This window comes from Clytia hemisphaerica, unplaced genomic scaffold (assembly GCF_902728285.1).
Source record: "Clytia hemisphaerica strain Z4C2 unplaced genomic scaffold, Clytia hemisphaerica genome assembly, whole genome shotgun sequence".
Lineage (NCBI taxonomy): Eukaryota > Metazoa > Cnidaria > Hydrozoa > Leptothecata > Clytiidae > Clytia > Clytia hemisphaerica.
In genome coordinates this window covers 276491-295777 of record NW_027104573.1, presented here as the reverse complement: position 1 = coordinate 295777, position 19287 = coordinate 276491, and the positions used below count along the sequence as shown (strand labels likewise).

General features: G+C 34.6%; 3 protein-coding genes across 3 annotated transcripts; all 3 read left to right on the top strand.

Annotated features, from left to right (window-relative positions):
• Nucleotides 1-626: 626 nt before the first annotated feature.
• Nucleotides 627-2210, top strand: LOC136823488 (uncharacterized). Its single transcript, XM_067079676.1, has 3 exons — nucleotides 627-737; nucleotides 1216-1359; nucleotides 1696-2210. Exons 1-3 carry the CDS (start codon nucleotides 683-685, stop codon nucleotides 2007-2009), a joined length of 513 nt encoding a protein of 170 aa, XP_066935777.1. The 5' UTR covers nucleotides 627-682; the 3' UTR covers nucleotides 2010-2210.
• A 6520-nt stretch (nucleotides 2211-8730) lies between these two features.
• Nucleotides 8731-10432, top strand: LOC136823487 (uncharacterized). Its single transcript, XM_067079674.1, has 3 exons — nucleotides 8731-8842; nucleotides 9321-9458; nucleotides 9892-10432. Exons 1-3 carry the CDS (start codon nucleotides 8788-8790, stop codon nucleotides 10203-10205), a joined length of 507 nt encoding a protein of 168 aa, XP_066935775.1. The 5' UTR covers nucleotides 8731-8787; the 3' UTR covers nucleotides 10206-10432.
• Nucleotides 10433-13661: 3229 nt separating this feature from the next.
• On the top strand, nucleotides 13662-18672 carry LOC136823490 (uncharacterized). Its single transcript, XM_067079678.1, has 6 exons — nucleotides 13662-15119; nucleotides 15327-15370; nucleotides 16000-16099; nucleotides 16400-16443; nucleotides 18010-18098; nucleotides 18441-18672. Exons 1-5 carry the CDS (start codon nucleotides 15047-15049, stop codon nucleotides 18085-18087), a joined length of 339 nt encoding a protein of 112 aa, XP_066935779.1. The 5' UTR covers nucleotides 13662-15046; the 3' UTR covers nucleotides 18088-18098; nucleotides 18441-18672.
• Nucleotides 18673-19287: the final 615 nt, after the last annotated feature.

Sequence of the window (19287 nt, the reverse complement as noted above, 5' to 3'; positions counted from 1 at the left end):
AAATATTGAAAAAAGATGACTCATAGTTTAATGTACTATATAACGCCTCAAGCGCTTTCCACTAGTTTCCATCGCGAAATCTAAATACTAATAGACCTTTTCATAAATTACGTTACGAACATCACTTGCCTCGTTTTGAAATCATTACCATGGTGACTAACTCCAAGCGGATTTTAATAAAACTACTTTCTATTGATAAAAAAGTCATTTAATGTCTCAAGGGGCATAATCACCATGGTAATTATTTGAATACGAGGCAAGTGATGTTCCGTGACGTAATTTATGAAAAGGTCTACCAAAGATAGATCCAGATCAAGTTTCCAGGGTACACAGCAGAAGTGACTTATTTCCAAGCATTTTAATAATGACGAAATATATAACAGCAAGGAAGTCAATAACGATACAATATCTTAGTGTGGCATCATGCAAACAATTTAGTAAAGAAACCACAAAATTTTACCCTCAAACTAAAACCAGTTTGAACTATATTGAGCTGAAATAATTAAAATAACAAAATTAGGCTTAAACCCACAACATAATTACACCTATTACACTGTGTAACTTCCTTGTAGAAAAAAAGTATAAAAAGGTCAATGTTTAAGTGAAAAAATCATCATTCTTCAACACAACTTGTGATCAAACAACAAGAAACAAAAAGATTGACAACTAATCATCATTCAAGATGAAGATCTGGAAAGCATTACTTCTCATCTCTTTCCTCGCCTATGCTGTCCAGTGTAAGTTGATACAGTTGACTCCTCACTAATTCGAGCTCGAAGGGGGAAAATTTTTTGTTCGAATTACAGAGAGATTTGTTGAATTACAGAAAGTATTTTAAGAGGATTTCCCCTTCAGGGACTGGAAACAAATCAAATTATAAGGAGATTCGAATAATAGAAGTTCGAATAAAGGGAGTCTTAAGGTAATGACTGACATTCCCAGTCCCTTTCTATCGTAACATCTACATCTTGGATTTTCCGTTTCTTTCTGGGGTATAGAACTGGGGTTAAATTCAAATTCTTGTATTTTGAATTTTTAAAAGAGTCGATTTTCGAGCTTTAGCTCGAACATAGCCCTAAGCTTACCCCTAAACTTACATGCTCCCAGGACCCTTTGACTTGATAATGTTTCCCTTTTGTTCTTTTAATGGGTAAAGGTACGTCGTAAAACAGTTTTTATTGATTTTCATCATAAAATATTCTGCTTTATTTTCAGGCGAACAAGCAGCAGATGAAGAGAAAGAAGTTGAATCATTAGACGAAGCAGCGAAAGAGGTAGAAGACGAACAAACGGAAGTCAATGATGTCTCGGATGAAGAAGAACAACAAGATGAAGATGAAGATGAAGATGAAGAAACAGGTATAATAATAAGTTAAATGACAAAGCTTGTTAAGCAATGAGCTGTGGTAACAAAAATTGATTAGCGAAGTCTTCATAACTCGAAAAAGTTTTCTGGTCTCTTCAGTTAACAATACCTTATAAACTAATCTTCATAACTCGAGCGTTCGATATCTCGAACAAATTTGTATTCTCCGTGCCCGTGTTCGAGTTATAGAGACTTCAAAAGTAGCACATGGAGAGAGTCTACTTTAACAGATGATAAAGGTTCGCAGCTTAACATAACCACCATATCAAATCACATTTGAAAATTCTAAAGGAAAGAGGAAAGAATATATTTTAAAATCCGAATTTTAGATCTTGAAGACCCAACACACCGACGCCGATCACAATTCGGATACCGACATCGATCAGGATACGGACGTCGAGTCGTCGTCAGACGTAACTACAACGTCTGTAAACGTGTTTGCGTCCACCGTGGATGTTTAAGCTATCACCGTGTCTATAGAAACCGATGCGTTCGATACCGTAAATTTTGCCACAAAACACGCCTCTGCAAACGATGCACACGAACCTGCGTTCGAAGCTGTCATCGCCCGAAATACGGACCAAGAAAATGCGGACCTCTTCGACACTGTACACGAAAATGCGGACCATACAGAAGATGGTAGATTTCAAACAAAATTTGAATCTCAGACAAAACTGGCTCAAGGAATTTAGACAAGGATAATGGACACCAAACTGTCTTAAAAAAAATAAATTTTTTTATTTCAATTTCTCTCTTGTTCGAGAAATGAAATTTTCTTCTTCTGTATTTTCTTACTTTACCTATTTCATTCACTATCTATGTATTTTTTTTTTTGTAAATTTTGCTGGCAAAATATAGAATTCATTAAAAAGCAAGCAAGAATTGTATTCCCTTTTATCGTTTTTGGCACTGTGAACTATCCCTGTATCAGTGACACGGTCAGATCCGACCCGGTGGATAAATTTAAAACTGGTCAAAAATTAATTCAAAATCTCTACCCCGATCATTATTGGGAAATTTATGGTCTTACAACGGTTTAATTATATCAATTAGGTCAACCCGGTCAAAATCGGAGAAACAATATTTTAATGGACTCAACCAGACTTGCTAACACTTCCCCAGATCTCACTCCAGTGAGTTTTAATATCTCAAAGTCAAGCCAGGTGAAATTCTCCTTTTATCATAGTCATCCGGTCATAGTCCCTTTTAAAAGTAAATATCTTTGTAAAAATTACGCGAGCGAAGCGTGCACGAAAATTTTGTGGGTATTTTCTCTCTTTTTGGTTAAAAAATGCCAATTCTAAGGAGCAAAAACGCAAAGGGGCGCCGAAATTAGTAATAAGAGACGTCTTTTATCGCCCTTTGTATTTCGGCGCCCCAGAAAATCGGCCGCTGGGGGGGCTACTGGCCCATGCCACCACGCTACTGGTCACCAACACAAGGGTGTGTTAGACTAATAAGTCTAATTTTGTCGTCAATTTGTAGGCACAGAAAGCATCGAGAAAAGTTGTAAAGAACGTAAGCAATTCTCAAATCCATTTTACCTATCATCTGGAGGGGGCAGCTAGGAAAACTGACCGACGGGTAAATGTTTTTCAAGATAGCTGAAATGCACTGTGAGGGTGGACATTTTAGCGAATCCCGAAAATTCTGATTTTTTTGCTCTAAAAAGGTTGAAAATCTGAGGAAAATGCACTGCAAGGGTATGAATATTAACGATTGTTTGTTGTACTGTATGAGTGCGATTCTAAGATTGCAGCATTTCCATAAGAGTATTACTTTTTAGCCATAAGAGTATTACTTTTTAGCAAGTCATGAAAATGATAAATGACTTGTTGAAAATATGCCAAGTATCATGACGTTTAAGCTAGAGGAACTAAAAAAAGAACGAAAAAACTACTCTTGAAAGAATTAACCAAGATTAGCCAAGGTTAAATACTCTGATGAGAGAAAGTGAAATCTTTTTGCTTATTAGAGAAATTTTAAGGGTCAACTTACTTTAATGAAAAGTTGTCTTGAAAACAAAGTAATGGTTTTTAATTACCAAGTTCTTGTTTCTTACGAAATGCTTAGAAAGACTGCGTCGAGAACCAACTTGATGACAGAAATCTACTTGGCTAACCTAGCCTTCATTAAAGTAAGTTGACCCTTAAAATTTCTCTAATAAGCAAAAAGATTTCACTTTCTCTCATCAGAGTATTTAACCTTGGCTAATCTTGGTTAATTCTTTCAAGAGTAGTTTTTTCGTTCTTTTTTTAGTTCCTCTAGCTAAACGTCATGATACTTGGCATATTTTCAACAAGTCATTTATCATTTTCATGACTTGCTAAAAAGTAATACTCTTATGGCTAAAAAGTAATACTCTTATGGCTAAAAAGTAATACTCTTATGGAAATGCTGCAATCTTAGAATCGCACTCATACAGTACAACAAAAAATCGTTAAAATTCATACCCTTGCAGTGCATTTTCCTCAGATTTTCAACCTTTTTAGAGACTAGTCCAAGCCAAAGTTTGAAAATCGACCCTTTGAGAGTTGACTTTTTAAGTTTCGTAATTTTGAGACCCTATCAGAAAATCAATTGCTAAATATCTTTTTTTTGTACCCATTTAAGAGATTTTCGAGGGTTTAGAAAAGAGACCGCACATACCTGACACACATTTCGCCTAAGTACCCCCCCCCCAGAAAAAGACTATCATTTAAGACAAAACTTTTTAAGCACAAACATTTTCAGCTTTTTTCCACTGATGAGCTGTTGATTGAGCTGAACCACATTAGTAAAAAGCTTTCATAATAAAAGCTTTCACAATATATTTTTTTTCAAACAGCGTTTTTCAAAAGTCCTGAAAAACAGTGGATAACTATTCAGAAATGTTTAAAAGTAGGCATGAGATTAAGACTCTAAAGAGCTTTGAAGTGTTTCAATAACAGGGAAAAAGAAAATAAAAAAGGCCTAAAATCCTGGACATACTGAATTTCTATTCTCGAGACCCATCCGTGCACTGTTAGAAAGATAATGATCTAATAAAGAAAAATGAAAATGAAAATGAAGAGTTTATTACTTCTGGGTTGTTTAAAAATCTTCAGAATATGAAAAACTCGCGGATTTCGTATCTCTTATAAAATTTTAAGATTCTAAGCGGTGAACGATTTGGCCTTAAACGGTGAAACTCTCTTCCGACCGTAGGATTTGGGTTCGGAGAAAATGTTAAGAACAAAATGTCTACATACTTTGGAGTTTAGCACGCCCTGTATGGTCCTGATAAATTCTAGAAATATTAAAAAACCCATTTATCTTACAGTTAACAAGTGATACTTTTATGGACCTACCTGGTTATGGATTTAACACATATATAATTGATATATACGTGAGCGTGAGCATTAAACAATCATTCAGAGCAAAAATAGTGACAATCTATTAAAATTAGTCATTTGTTTCTTTTAAAAAAACGTTTAGAAATCAAAATTTCATGCTTTTGAAATATTTTTTCATATTCAAGACTTCGTGAGCAAAATAACATCTATCTCATCAAAAAATTGAGTATTTTGGCTGAGAACATTGATGTATGCTTATTAATAGTGATTCTTGTAGATAAAGACGCGTTTTTTGAGCTGAAAAATTTGTTTTTTACAAATATCTGCTTGAGCCATCTTATACATACTTTCCTGCAAAAAAATCAGAAAAAAGCAATGATCCAATATTCCACAAAGTCAAAAAATCCCGTTTTTTAGCCGTTTTTTGGCCCAAATTTGCCCAAAAACATTTTTTTTCGAAAATCGGGCTCCGTCACATTCGAAGGTTTATAGTTATGCATCTTTGTGCAAAAACTCATAAAGAATGAAAGAGCCAATCTCGAGAAAAGCTAATACCTAAGTAATTGATAATGTGCTTATGAAAAAATGTCGAATTTAGCCAGTTTTTCTATAAAAACACGCCAAGCAACCAAAATTTCATGTCTAAACACACATATTCTTCAAAAGTAAGCCCCATGGGCAAAAAGACATCTATGTCATAAAAAAAATGAGTAATTTGACTAAGAACATTGATGTATGCTTATTAATAGTGGTTCTTATAGATAAGCATGAGTTTTTTGAGCAAACAAATTTTTTTTGCAAAAATCTGCTTGACCCATCTTTTACCTATGATGGTACCCTACTTTCATTCAAAAATCAGAAAAAATTCATGATCCAATTTTTCACAAAGTCCAAAAACGTTTTTTAGCCGTTTTTTGGCTGAAATTTGCCCCCCAAATTTTTTTTTCGAAAATCGGGCTCCGTCACATTTTGGCCACCACCATTTTGGACCTTTGTACCAAAAATCAAAAGATTCCTATGATTCAATCCTGAGAAAAGTTAGTAACAGACGAACGGACGGACGAACGGGCGGACGAACGAACACAGGTTAATTTATAGGACCTCCACCCCACCGGGGTAGGTCCAAAAATGGGAGACTCTAAACCGCTAATACCAACGATATCTCCTCCATAGCATAAAATTATGAGCCACACGTTTCATATATGTTTGTGGGAAGATAATATCAAACATAGTATAACTTTAATTTCAAATCCATGTATTAGAAACTCGATTTTAGGAGCTCTTAATATTGTAGATCAAGAAATTCCAGATATGTATTTACCATCCGTCTATCTACAATTCTTCAATTGATCTTTTATGAATATTTTCATTCCCTTCGAACTTTGATAAACCATATTAACAAACTCTGTCAGTACTTGTTACAGTAGCAAATTCATTTCTTTCCGGATCCGTTCAAGCAAATTTCCCGACATTTCTTTGTTGATGATTTGCAACGATTAACACGTCCCTGGAGACGTCCCATTGGTGAAAGATTTCGTGGATAGTTTAATTTAATTAATTGAGCTGCAACCCATTAACTTTAAAGCCCGAAGGGCTAGAGGCAAAAATTTAAACCTTCTCAGGCAAGAGAAATTAAGCCACTTATTTCCCATCCAAACGCGCATAGAATTTGCCGTAATCATGACGACAGATTGTATCTAGCGGTTCCTTTGTTTTCAAAGACTACATTTTTATCTAGCGATAGATTTTAGTTTCAATCCGGTGTTTGTGTAAAGCCTACGCGCAGGCGTTCTGGATGGGAAATAAGTGGTTTCATTTTCCATCATGGAGTCTCGAAACTCAATGTTGCAAACATGGTGCCCGTATGAAGTCCATTATTGTGAAGAATACCCTGAGTATCAGAGGTTAAGTTTTCAAAGAAAATAGTAACCTCTGAAGACAAATAATAGAAATTTTATCGCGCATGTGTCAATCTAATCACTGTAGAAAAAATCAAAGATGAAGAGCAAATATTACCATATTAATGTCTAGCAGACTGTATCAGTATGCAGTTTACTATTTACGAATTCCCCAGAAACCTCCAAGTGTAGTTGAAATGAGTTTTTTTCGAAAGAAATCTTTTGCATGATCCCCAAATGTATAACAGTAATTACTAAACTTTTAATTATGGAAATGTCACTTTAATTGAATCGAAATAATAGACAGACTTTATGTCATGATTCTCTATCACTTACTCTTTTTAAAAAGCATTGATGACTTTTTGTAAGTTGTGTTTTCAACGACGGGAATAAAAATATCGACTATGACGCTCATCCAAGATCTTGGATGGTCGTCATGGTTACTTTTGTCTTCGCTGATTGCGTGATGAATAGAATCTCGATTCGTTGGCACAGCGTAAATATATGATTTTGAGCTGTGCCTTCACGGTATGTGAACAATGGTTTCCAACATGATAATGATTCTAAGAAAGAAATTTTTAGGCTTCGTCGTCTCTCGTAATTCCTTTTGACGAAAACAATCTGGAAACGAAATAGGGTCAGCTCGAAGATAAGCCTTTCAAACTTCAAAGTAGTACCTTTTAGCTAGAGCTGCTGCTTTTTAAACTCGTAGCACTACTTTTTCAGAAATTTTTGTCGCACATCTGAATGATCTAATGCTAATCCTCTGACTTTTTCGTCTTTTTTAGCCCGCTTTTGTAAAAATAGTGCTCTCGGAATCTGACACCATCTACGATTTTACTGACGTTATCTTGTGACACAAACAAAAGATTACAAACATTTATTTCTTGTCATAATATTAGCACATCCGCTTTCATCTAAGATAGAAAATGGAAGATTTAAAACGCAAAAATCAACTTCGTTATCAAAACCACATAGAAGCAGTGAAAGAAAATGCCTTTACGAACAAAAACACCTACTTTGGACGGATTTTCACCATTCACAGACGGAAATCTTTAGAAAATGCGAAAACACCGGTTTTTCCGGCATATTTACGGAATTTTTGGTCAGAATTTTTTTTTCAAAAATCAGGCTCCATCACATTTTAGGTATTGCCATTTTGCATAAGAGTGCAAAATTTCATTTAAAAAAAATATAAAAAGTAAAGCTTGAGAAATTCAAGAAAAATAGGTTTTCCGGCGATTTTCAGTTGTTTCTCGGTTGTGAACTATTTTGTTTCGACTAACTACCAAATTATTCGAAACGAAAAAAAACAAAACAAGAACAAAAGATTTTAAATTTTTTGCATAATTTGGAATTATCATTGGAATCAAATTTTACCAAAAACAAAGACGAGGAAGAAAATGCACAAGGAAATTAAAAAAAAAAATATTGCACACGAAAAAATAAATTGTCTCTTATTATCAAATCAACCAAAAATTGACTAAACTTTTTGAATCACCAAATATCAAAAATATTGAAAATAGATGACTCATAGTTTAATGTACTATATAACGCCTCAAGCGCTTTCCACTAGTTTCTATCGCGAAATCTAAATACTAATAGACCTTTTCATAAATTACGTTACGAACATCACTTGCCTCGTTTTGAAATCATTACCATGGTGACTAACTCCAAGCGGATTTTAATAAAACTACTTTCTATTGATAAAAAAGTCATTTAATGTCTCAAGGGGCATAATCACCATGGTAATTATTTAAATACGAGGCAAGTGATGTTCGTGACGTAATTTATGAAAAGGTCTATTCTAAAAGCAAAACCAAAGATAGATCCAGATCAAGTTTCCAGGGTACACAGCAGAAGTGACTTATTTCCAAGCATTTTAATAATGTCGAAATATATAACAGCAAGGAAGTCAATAACGATACAATATCTTAGTGTGGCATCATGCAAACAATTTAGTAAAGAAACCACAAAATTTTACCCTCAAACTAAAACCAGTTTGAACTATATTGAGGTGAAATAATTAAAATAACAAAATTAGGCTTAAACCCACAACATAATTACACCTATTACACTGTGTAACTTCCTTGTAGAAAAAAAGTATAAAAAGGTCAATGTTTAAGTGAAAAAATCATCATTCTTCAACACAACTTGTGATCAAACAAACAAGAAACAAAAAGATTATAACTACTAATCAACATTCAAGATGAAGATCTGGAAAGCATTACTTCTCATCTCTTTCCTCGCCTATGCTGTCCAGTGTAAGTTGATACAGTTGACTCCTCACTAATTCGAGCTCGAAGGGGGAATATTTTTTGTTCGAATTACAAAGAGATTTGTTGAATTACAGAAAGTATTTTAAGAGGATTTCCCCTTCAGGGACTGGAAACAAATCAAATTATAAGGAGATTCGAATAATAGAAGTTCGAATAAAGGGAGTTTTAAGGTAATGACTGACATTCCCTGTCCCTTTCTATCGTAACATCTACATCTTCGATTTTCCGTTTCTTTCTGGGGTATAGAACTGGGGTTAAATTCAAATTCTTGTATTTTGAATTTTTAAAAGAGTCGATTTTCGAGCTTTAGCTCGAGCATAGCCCTAAGCTTACCCCTAAACCTACATGCTCCCAGGACCCTTTGACTTGATAATGTTTCCCTTTTGTTCTTTTAATGGGTAAAGGTACGTCGTAAAACAGTTTTTATTGATTTTCATCATAAAATATTCTGCTTTATTTTCAGGCGAACAAGCATCAGATGAAGAGAAAGAAGTTGAATCATTAGACGAAGCAGCGAACGAAGTGGAAGACGAACAAACGGAAGTCAATGATGTCTCGGATGAAGAAGAACAACAAGATGAAGATGAAGATGAAGAAACAGGTAATAACATGTTAAACAATCTTTTAAAAATGACGGAGTTCAGTTAATGATGAGTCTTTTTAAACTCGAACAAGTTTTCTGGTCCCCACAAACAAATTTAAACAACATTCAAAATGATAGAGCTCCTCAAGCAGTGAGCTGTGGTAACAAATATAAATAAGTGGAGTCTTCATAACTCAAAAACATTTTCTGGTCTCTTCAGTTAATAATACCTTATAAACTAATCTCCATAACTCTAAAATTCCGTAGTTCGAACAAATTTGTATTCTCCGTGCGTATTCGTACTAATTATGAAGACTCCAAAGCAGCATATGGAGAGAGTCTATTTTAATAGTTGATAAAGATTTCCAGCTTAACATAACCACCATATCAAATCACATTTGAAAATTCTAAAGGAAAGAGGAAAGAATATATTTTAAAATCCGATTTTTAGATCTTGAAGACCCAACACACCGACGCCGATCACAATTTGGATACCGCCATCGATCAGGATACGGACGTCGAGTCGTCGTCAGACGTAACTACAACGTCTGTAAACGTGTTTGCGTCCACCGTGGATGCTTAAGCTATCACCGTGTCTATAGAAACCGATGCGTTCGATACCGTAAATTTTGCCACAAAACACGCCTCTGCAAACGATGCACACGAACCTGCGTTCGAAGCTGTCATCGCTCGAAATACGGACCAAGAAAATGCGGACCTCTTCGACAATGTACACGAAAATGCGGACCATACAGAAGATGGTAGATTTCAAACAAGAATTTGAATCCCAGACAAAACTGGCTCAAGGAATTTCGACAATGATAATGGACACCAAACCCTCTTAAAAAAAATTAATTTTTTTATTTCAATTTCTCTCTTGTTATAGAAATGAAATTTTCTTCTTCTGTATTTTCTTACTTTACCTATTTCATTCACTCGTATGTATTCTTTTTTTGTAAATTTTGCTGGCAAAATATAGAATCATTCAAAAGCAAAAATTGTATCCACTTTTATCACACCCATGTAATTAGTGAAAAGGTAAGATCCGACCCTGTGGATAACCCGGTGGATATGATTGCCTTAAAATGGCCCATTTTAAACCCCGGGACACGATCAAAATTAAAGGTTTTGTTTTTACATAAGTGTTCCCGTTTCATATCAGACACATATTTCATATCGGGACAGTGTCTTCCTATTGTTATGATGTTATGCTGATATAAGCAAAAAATGTTTTTCTTTTCCACTTTCTGACCAGATTCGTGTCGATCCAATGCGAAAAAGCTTGTAAATTAAAATTGACGAGTAAGCAAACGATATCACTCTTATGTAAAAACAAAACCTTCAATTCAAATTCTCTTCCCCGAAAAGAAATTGAGAAATTTATGATCTTTACAACGGTTTAATCATATCATATCAATTAGATCAACCCGATCAGAACAATATTTCAATGGACTCAACCAGACTTGCTAACCCTACCCCAGATCTCATCCCAGTGAGTGTTTTTATCTCAAATTCAAACCCTTTTATCAAAGTCACCCAGCTGGATTTCAAAACTTCACCGGGTCACCGACATAAGGGTGTATGAGACAGTCTAATTTTTGTCGGCAAGTTGTAGGCACAGGAAACATCGAGAACAAAGTTGTAAAAAGCAATCCTCAAATCTTTTTACCTTTCATCTTTATTAGATTTCTGGGAAGGGGCAGCCAGACAAATCGACCGAAGGGTATCTCCAGCGGTTAAGGCTTTTTTTTCAAGATGGCAGAAATGGAAATTTCAGCAAACCCCAAAAAGAGTTGAAAATTTGAGGAAAATGCACTTCAAGGGTATGAAGTTCAACTATTTCTTGTTGTACTGTACGGGGGAGATTCTAAAATCAATTTTTTTTTCGCCGCAAATATCGTCAGTTGGTAACAATGGCTTATAAACCATAACTCGAAATCGCTTTAACTCGAACCAATTTATGTTCCATGTGCAGGTTCGAGTTATGGAGACTTCACTGTATAAGCCAATAAGATTGCAACATTTCCATATAAGAGTATTACTTTTTAGCAAGTCATGAAAATGATAAATGACTTGTTGAAAATATGCTAAGTATCATGACGTTTAGCTAAGGGAACTAAAAAAAGAACGAAAAACTACTCTTGAAAGAATTAACCAAGATTAGCCAAGGTTAAATACTTTGATGAGAGAAAGTGAAATTATTTTGCTTATTACAGCAATTTTAAGGGTCAACTTACTTTAATGAAAGTTTGTCTTGAAAACAAAGTAATGGTTTTTAATTACCCAGCTGGCACACAACGTTTTTTCGACGTTCATCTAGCGTTCACAACGTCCATATAACGTTATATGAACGTTGAAACAACGTTGTGTGCCAGCTGGGTTACCAGGTTCTTTGTTTGTTACGAAATGCTTAAAAAGCCGCGTTGAGAAGACTTGATGACAGAAATCTACTTGGCTAACCTGTAAATTTGTTAATATCTTGATGATGGATACACGTGTTTTTTTATAAGAACATCCAAAATTCTTGACGCTTTTGGATGCTCTTATCTTGATAAGTTGTAGCATTCCTAATTTCACCCTTTTTGTGAGTGTTTTTGCCCACTTTCCTAAGAAATGGGGTAGACTCTATATAAAGCCTTAAAATGATCTTAACTTGTTCTTGATATTTTGACCACCTGTTCTTAAATAGTTTGTTCTTATAAAATAACGCATACTTAAAAAACCAACAATTAAAAGGAAAAAGGTGATGATAAGCAGTAACTGGAAACAAGTGTTTGATCTGATAAGGGTAATCTGGATTAATCTCAGTGTGAGTGTAGTAAGCAAGCAAGCAAGCACTTTATATTTGAAGTGACATATACGCGTTTTTTATAAGATAAATTTTATAAGAACACGAGGGCGAAAAACTAAGCTAAAACCTAAGAACAATCATGAGCCTCAGAGTTCAGACATTACCAAGAAAGTATTGATTTTAATAGATTTTTAAAATATTTTAAACCCATTTTAAGTTTTTAAGTTAAGAAACTAAGCCTATTAAGAACATCATAAGAATATTTAAGCTTGAAAATTTCAATAAAATAAGAACGGCTAAGCCTGTGCCAAAATTTAATGGTTCTAATAAAAATAGCCTGTATAATCAGTTCCATCAATACTAAAGTTCAACAGAAACAGCTTTTGGAAAAAAAAATGAAAATACTTTTTTTTTCATTTTGTTTGATTCAGTCTCTGGATCATGAGTAAGCGACAGCACATGTCGAGTTCAATTTTGCTACTTTTGGCATAGCGTTTTCATAACTGTTTTTCACAGTAGTACCTTTAGGAAGTACTGAGCAAAAACTAAGCAAGTCTAGAAAGAATTTTTTGTCTTGTCAGTTAGTAATTAGTTCGGTGTGACAGTGATAATATGATTTGAAAAATATGGATTTGCGCTGACTATAGGGATCAAAAAGTAAAAGCGCATGTTTACAAATAGTGAACGGCATTTACAGTTGACGCTCTCTGATTCGAATTTCAAGGGAAATTATGTTTTCATCGAATATGGGCGTGTGACAAATAGTAGAGCGTCGTTTACGAGAAATTCTTGTTAACAGAGATTTTATTCAATATTATCGAATAATGGAGCGTATCGAATAGTAGAAAATCGAATTAGAGAACGTCAACTGTATTTATTGCTGGTCATATAGATGAGATGGATTTTTCATAAGATACTTTCATAATTGGTCATTTGAAGTGATTAAAATGACGCGTTCTTTAGAAAAAGTAACAAATTGGTTATCGATCAACCAAATCAAAGAAGAGCTTGTAAAAACTCTATCTCGTTCCGGTTTATACACTTAATGGCGCGCCCATGTCAAAAGTCTCTTAAAGGGGTACAAAACTGATTAAAAAGCAAACTGAGTCGAAAATTTCCTCTCTCAAAGGGTCGTGATTTTCAAAAAACCTGGACAACAATCGAGTGAGAATCGACAAAAACTCTAAGGGTCCCAAAAACGCCAATTTTTTTCTCTCTCTAAGGGTCGATTTTCGATTTTTAGTTTGGACCCGTCACCTTGCAATTCCCCTGAGATCATACCACATTGAATACAATAGAAGTTTCTGTTCCCGTTTCTCAATTTTCAGAAATCCTTATACAGTGGAGTCTTCATAAATCAAACCTCTAAAAGTAGAATGTCTCCTTAACTCAAATAAGTTTTCTGGTCTCTTTAGTTAACAATGCCTTAAAAACCTTACTTCATAACTCAAAAGTTGAATAAATTTTTGCTCCACTGTATATTTATCATACAGAAAGAGAACAAGGAATACGATTCGGTAAGCCTCGCCACCAATACGGATTTTACTGACCCTGTATATCCCGTATCCCACCTCATGGCGCAGAATTGACGTTGCGCTTTGTGTCATGCGTTGAAATACATGGGGTTTGACGTCACTTTTTTACGTCAAAAAAAGAAGCTTTTTAAAATTCTAATGTTTTATAGCAATTTTGTATCATCACTTTGCACGGGAGAAAACCGGATATAACTAATAGTATATATCATATATAATAGACAGAACAAGGAATTCAAATTAGAAAAAATGACAACAAACAACCACGACAACACTACAACCACTGCCAACACTTTCACAACGTTATCAACGACCATCAACAACTTATTCAACACAACATCCGAAACTACAAACGACACAAGAGAACATTACATTACATACCCAACGACAACCACAACAACCACAGGAACAACAATACGACCTTTAACGGAAGATGAGCTAGCCGATCGGCGAAGATTTGCAACGATCGTTATAGTCTGTTTCAGTTTAGTAGTGTTGATAATCGTTGTCGTGGTAACGTACAATCATATCAAAGACAAACGTAAAAAAGCTTTACAGGGAAGTGAGGAGGACTTTGAAGATGGTGAACTTATTGATCTGACTGGACGGAAATGAAATATGAATAATTGTTTGTGAGAGCTGGACAATTCAATTAAGTAATGTGGTGAACATGGTTCAAAGGATAACATTAATTCACTATTTTTTAGGTAAAACAAGAAAACAAAGACGAAGCAATCAGAATTATTGAGTCTATTAATTGATTTTGAAGAACGGTCTTCGCGATGGACATTATTTTTCGCGATTAGTCGCCGTTTGAGTATTTTTCAGTTCGTGAGCTACATTTAAAAGTGCTTAATATTGTAACCGCTTTGTAAAATATTTGAAAAGTTCAATTTTTAAACTATAAAAAACCTAACCGCAATCTAAGAGAAAATCTCTTTGACTTGGAAAAATTAAGGTTTTGTAACGCAATTTATTTTTGATAAAAATACATACCAAGGGTCCAAGAAATAAAGTTGTATTTGTACCATAGAGAAGACGTTGTTAAGGTTTGCTTGCCTGATTTAATGTTTACCTCCAAGAGACAGATAATACCTTCAAAACTCAACATTGCATACAGCTGATTAAGTAAAAGATGTGGGTACCAAAACTGTCTTAGAATAAAGTTAATATTTGGTGAACTCTATTATAGTCGATCTTTATGGCAGCCAGGTAAATAATTACTGTCGAGAGCAACTATATATTATGAATATTCCTGCTATGTAATACGAATAAATTGCTTTATGTCAGTTGAAAATCAGAAGATGACGATGAATTGTGGCTTTCTTTTAATTTTTGGTGTTTTGCTGGTTTTTGGTAAGACAAATTTCTTTACAGAATTTCTTTCAGCGATCTGGTAACTAAGGAAGACTAGAATCATTCATAATAAGTATCATACAGGTAATATATGATAAATGTTAGTTTGTATGGAAATTTCCCTTATCGTACACTATTTCGCGTACACGCGAAATTTTTAAGTGAATTTTAATCTTTTCACAAAATAGTCTTGTTTCCTATTCACAGGAAGTGCAATCAATGGTGAAGACAAAGTCATTTGTTTACAAAAGGTAAGAAACTTTTTACATCACATACCCATAAAACGATCTACTTTAACCAGGCGGTTGGGCTCGATAGGATCGATCATCGGAACGGATCAATAAATTACTTATCGATTCCAAAATGGAATCGAATGGGATCGATACTCAATGATTTCCTGGTTAGGATCATGTATCGATTACTTATCGATCTTTTATTGATTTTTTATTGTTTCTTTATCGACCCGTTTCGACCCGATCATCCATCCTATCAAGCCCGACCGCCTGTACTTTAAGTTTATCGATCAACTAAATAGCCGGGGAATAGGGGATGAGCTGAATTCACAAGATAATATCTGTTTACGCATGCGCGTAAGCAAAATTTACAAAAAATTACAATATGCGGGCCCTAAAAATGGAAATTCAGTTTGTTTTTTCACGATTTTTTTCGTCTAGCCGCTATTCCACCATGTTTAGCCTCTGGAATATTTAAACTTTGAAAATTTCGTGAAAATTAGCGTTTTTTAAGAAGAAGTATTTGATATTGAGGAATGTAATGTTGATACGTAAACAGATATTAGATACATTGTAGTCAACAGTTTTAGGACAATTTCGAATGCGGCGGGGACCATCCTAATTTTATATCAATCTATTGTTTTCAGTGTCAAAAGGAGCGATTTCATTGTGGGATGTTTGGGAGAAAAGACTGCTCACAAATCTACAAATGTTATCAGATGTGTCAAAACCACATTACAAGCGAAGGTTATAATTCTTTCAAGTTTACTTTTCAGGGGAATCATTACCAGAATGCAAGTCGAGAGATACGTTCTCAAAAAACTTGAGAAAATAAATGGCACGCATTAAAAGGAAATTTTTCACATTGAATTCAGTATTCAACACAAAATCTCTCGATTTTCAGGTTCAACCCTTTAGCTAGCAGCCCGCCTTATTGTCAGCTTGAAAAGACCTAGCTGGATTGATGGGAGGATTCCTGATAGAAATATCGATTCACTAGGTGATAAAATAATTAGAATTTCAATTTCAATTCAATTTTCGTTTTAGCCAAAGTCATCGATACGTTACAGGAGGATCCAGACTGCTACAAGGTAAACAAGATTTTTTCTATTTGAAGTCAAAATCTCAAATAATTAAGATTTCATTCAGGGTGCACTGGAAACAGAAATGGTATTGAAGTATGCCTAATTTTAGTCTTCTGGATCTAGAATTAGATAGGCTTTGATACTCGTTGAGAAAATTTGTTATCGAATGGGATTCGAACCTAGTTTAGGTATAGACTTATTTCTTTTTTTATGATTTTTGTTGGCGAGAAACCATAAAAAAAGAAATAAGTTTATACGGAAACTAATTTGAACCAGGACTCTATTAGACAGAAGGAGGTGGTTGACAGTTTTTATGGTAGAGAGAGGTAAGTCAATCGTAATTGATATTTGATTAATTATAGCATAAAGGCCGGTATCCACTCTTGCGCAAAATGGACGACAATTTTTTTCTTAACCTTTTTTGCTTGAAGAAAAGATTACATCATAATAAAGTTTCGCGCAAACAAAAAAAAAGTTGAGGGAAGTTCTACTTTTTTGATCTGTTACGTCAATTTGGTCATTTTTCAACCGACCAATGACCTTACAAAAACGTCAAAAAGTTTTTGCTCATGTCGTGCAAAAGTGGAGGCCGGGCTTAAGACAACGAAAGCAACGAAAACAAGGCTGAGTCCTAGAAAACAGTTAGTTCTACAGCTTAAAGTCGGGAAGAAAATGGTTCCATGAGGTGTTCGAACCAGAACCCTCACAGACAAACAGAGTTGATTGGCAGTAACAAAAACAATGCTGACCATTAGTATAGACAGTAAGCCCTAGAAAACAGTTAGTTCTACAGACTTAAAGTCGGGAAGAAAATGGTTCCATGAGAGGTTCGAACCAGGAGCCTCACATACAGACACATTTGATTGACAGGTTGATTGACAGCTTAGATCGAAAGGTGGCAAATGGTTGTCAATCATCATGAGCCTTTTAGTATATGTGGCCCCACTTAGCCCTTATCTTTGAGTTTCGTGGCGGAATGGGAGCCAGAGTGTGAAGACTGGAGTCAACAGGAAAAAAGTAATACCTTTTAAAGTACTTCTGACCTCAGTAATTATTTCCCGGAAATAAGTACTCTTCAGTAGACCAATAGATAGAGGTGCTTCTGGCTGGAAATTAAGACATTTTTTTTTTGAAGGGAGTATAAATTTTTTAAAGAGGGGGCACTGATTTCTCAGGAAAAAAGAACCGGGGAATACTCATCCACTGGGATATTTGTACTCCGGAAGTACTTATTTACTGTAACACCGGGGTTGAAATTTTCGAAGTTTTAAACTATCTGATAAAGGGACTAAAAGATTGAAAAGAAGATGAAAACAATGATAGCCAACTTTTTACTCTTTTGGTAACTAATACAGGTTTTGGCTTATTTTGGCGCTAACTCAAAATCTTACCCAATTTTTATGACACCTTTTTACGATATAAACAATATGTCGTAAAAGAGAGAGGGAAGATGGAAAAAATGAATCCTCTGAGGCTCTGAGAGATAATTCCGCCTTATCAATATACCGTGATTTGTGATCTCCTAAAAAGACTCAAATGGAATTTTAATGAATATTTGTATTTTTTTTACAGTGTTTACTAGCAAAATACAGATGTGTGATCGAAGGGAAACTTGATTGTGATGTGGATTTGGTTTGTTATTGTCATTAATCAGTGGAAAGGTAAACAAGTGTTTTTTCCGTAATGCTAACATAATCCCGCCTCATTTGAAAACATAAATTCGGGATATTCATGACGTAATGTTTTATACAGAAGCACCCAAAAAAGACCGGGTAATTTAAAATTAGAGACTAACGCCCGGGCTATTTTGGATACTCCGTAAAAAACTTTACGTCATCGTCATCATGAATTGCATCGAGTTTAATGGGCAGACTATTCAGTGAATTGTTTAAGAAATCAAACATGGGCTGAAAACCGCTAATTCATAGTTTATAAGGGGAGGGTCGCGGGAAGAGAATTTTATCAAAGATCGTATTTGATTTGCTTTTGCAATATATTTTCAGATTTTCCTTGGGAAAGTGATCAGATGAACTAAATATCCATTAATTCCAGTGGAAGAAGGAAAGGAAAAGAAGATTTCCAGATGTAAATAATTTTTTTGATAACTTTTGTAGGAAAATATTGGTTTACTTAATGGTAATTATTGTGTGAAATTTGTTAAACGTAGAAAAAAATTTCTTTCATATCTTTTTGAATACAATATCCAGATATAATTGGAGCCAGGATCAATTTTTTGAATCTCTGCAGTGCACTTAAGTCTTATGCCTTACATCAAAATATACTCCCCTCCATTTTAGACAGGGATCAAATTTTAGTAATTTAAATTAAAAAATATGCACCTTGAAATTTACATGTACTTTTTTAGCTGATCAAACTGTTTGCCAAATCATGGCGAAATTTGGAGAGTTGCAATAATTACAAGCTCCTTGTATAACTATAGAGTGGAGTCTCCATGATTCGAACCTCTATAACTCGAATATCTCCTCAACTCGAACTCGTTTGTGTTCCCCGTGAAATACCATTTTGTAAATATTTTGGTGCAATTTCCAAAGAAATTGGGTGTTTTTTAGAGTCATTGAAGGCTTAAAATGTTCAACTTGTTCTTAATACTTTGACCAATCGAAGCCTTATGCTCTTGTATAATTTTTCCATCTCCACATTGCTAGTTGGAACACACTAACTACTACACTAACGGAATGGCATGGTTGTGAGCTCAGTGATGCTTTCGAATATAATGTGACAAATTCAATTTCATTAATGGCTGAACCATCATATCAATATTTTTTTGTAACCATGTTTAAACAGTTTTTTAAAATGTTGTAAAAATCACTTGCTCCGGAAGCACTGGAC

What these genes read in the sequence shown, in the direction of transcription:
- LOC136823488 (XM_067079676.1), top strand. Translation starts at nt 683, where the DNA reads ATGAAGATCTGGAAAGCATTACTTCTCATCTCTTTCCTCGCCTATGCT. An exon ending in CCTCGCCTATGCTGTCCAGT is followed by an intron (nt 738 to 1,215) that starts GTAAGTTGATAC and finishes CTTTATTTTCAG; the next exon opens with GCGAACAAGCAGCAGATGAA. An exon ending in AGATGAAGATGAAGAAACAG is followed by an intron (nt 1,360 to 1,695) that starts GTATAATAATAA and finishes TCCGAATTTTAG; the next exon opens with ATCTTGAAGACCCAACACAC.
- LOC136823487 (XM_067079674.1), top strand. Translation starts at nt 8,788, where the DNA reads ATGAAGATCTGGAAAGCATTACTTCTCATCTCTTTCCTCGCCTATGCT. An exon ending in CCTCGCCTATGCTGTCCAGT is followed by an intron (nt 8,843 to 9,320) that starts GTAAGTTGATAC and finishes CTTTATTTTCAG; the next exon opens with GCGAACAAGCATCAGATGAA. An exon ending in AGATGAAGATGAAGAAACAG is followed by an intron (nt 9,459 to 9,891) that starts GTAATAACATGT and finishes TCCGATTTTTAG; the next exon opens with ATCTTGAAGACCCAACACAC.
- LOC136823490 (XM_067079678.1), top strand. Translation starts at nt 15,047, where the DNA reads ATGTCAGTTGAAAATCAGAAGATGACGATGAATTGTGGCTTTCTTTTA. An exon ending in TGGTGTTTTGCTGGTTTTTG is followed by an intron (nt 15,120 to 15,326) that starts GTAAGACAAATT and finishes TCCTATTCACAG; the next exon opens with GAAGTGCAATCAATGGTGAA. An exon ending in AAGTCATTTGTTTACAAAAG is followed by an intron (nt 15,371 to 15,999) that starts GTAAGAAACTTT and finishes TATTGTTTTCAG; the next exon opens with TGTCAAAAGGAGCGATTTCA.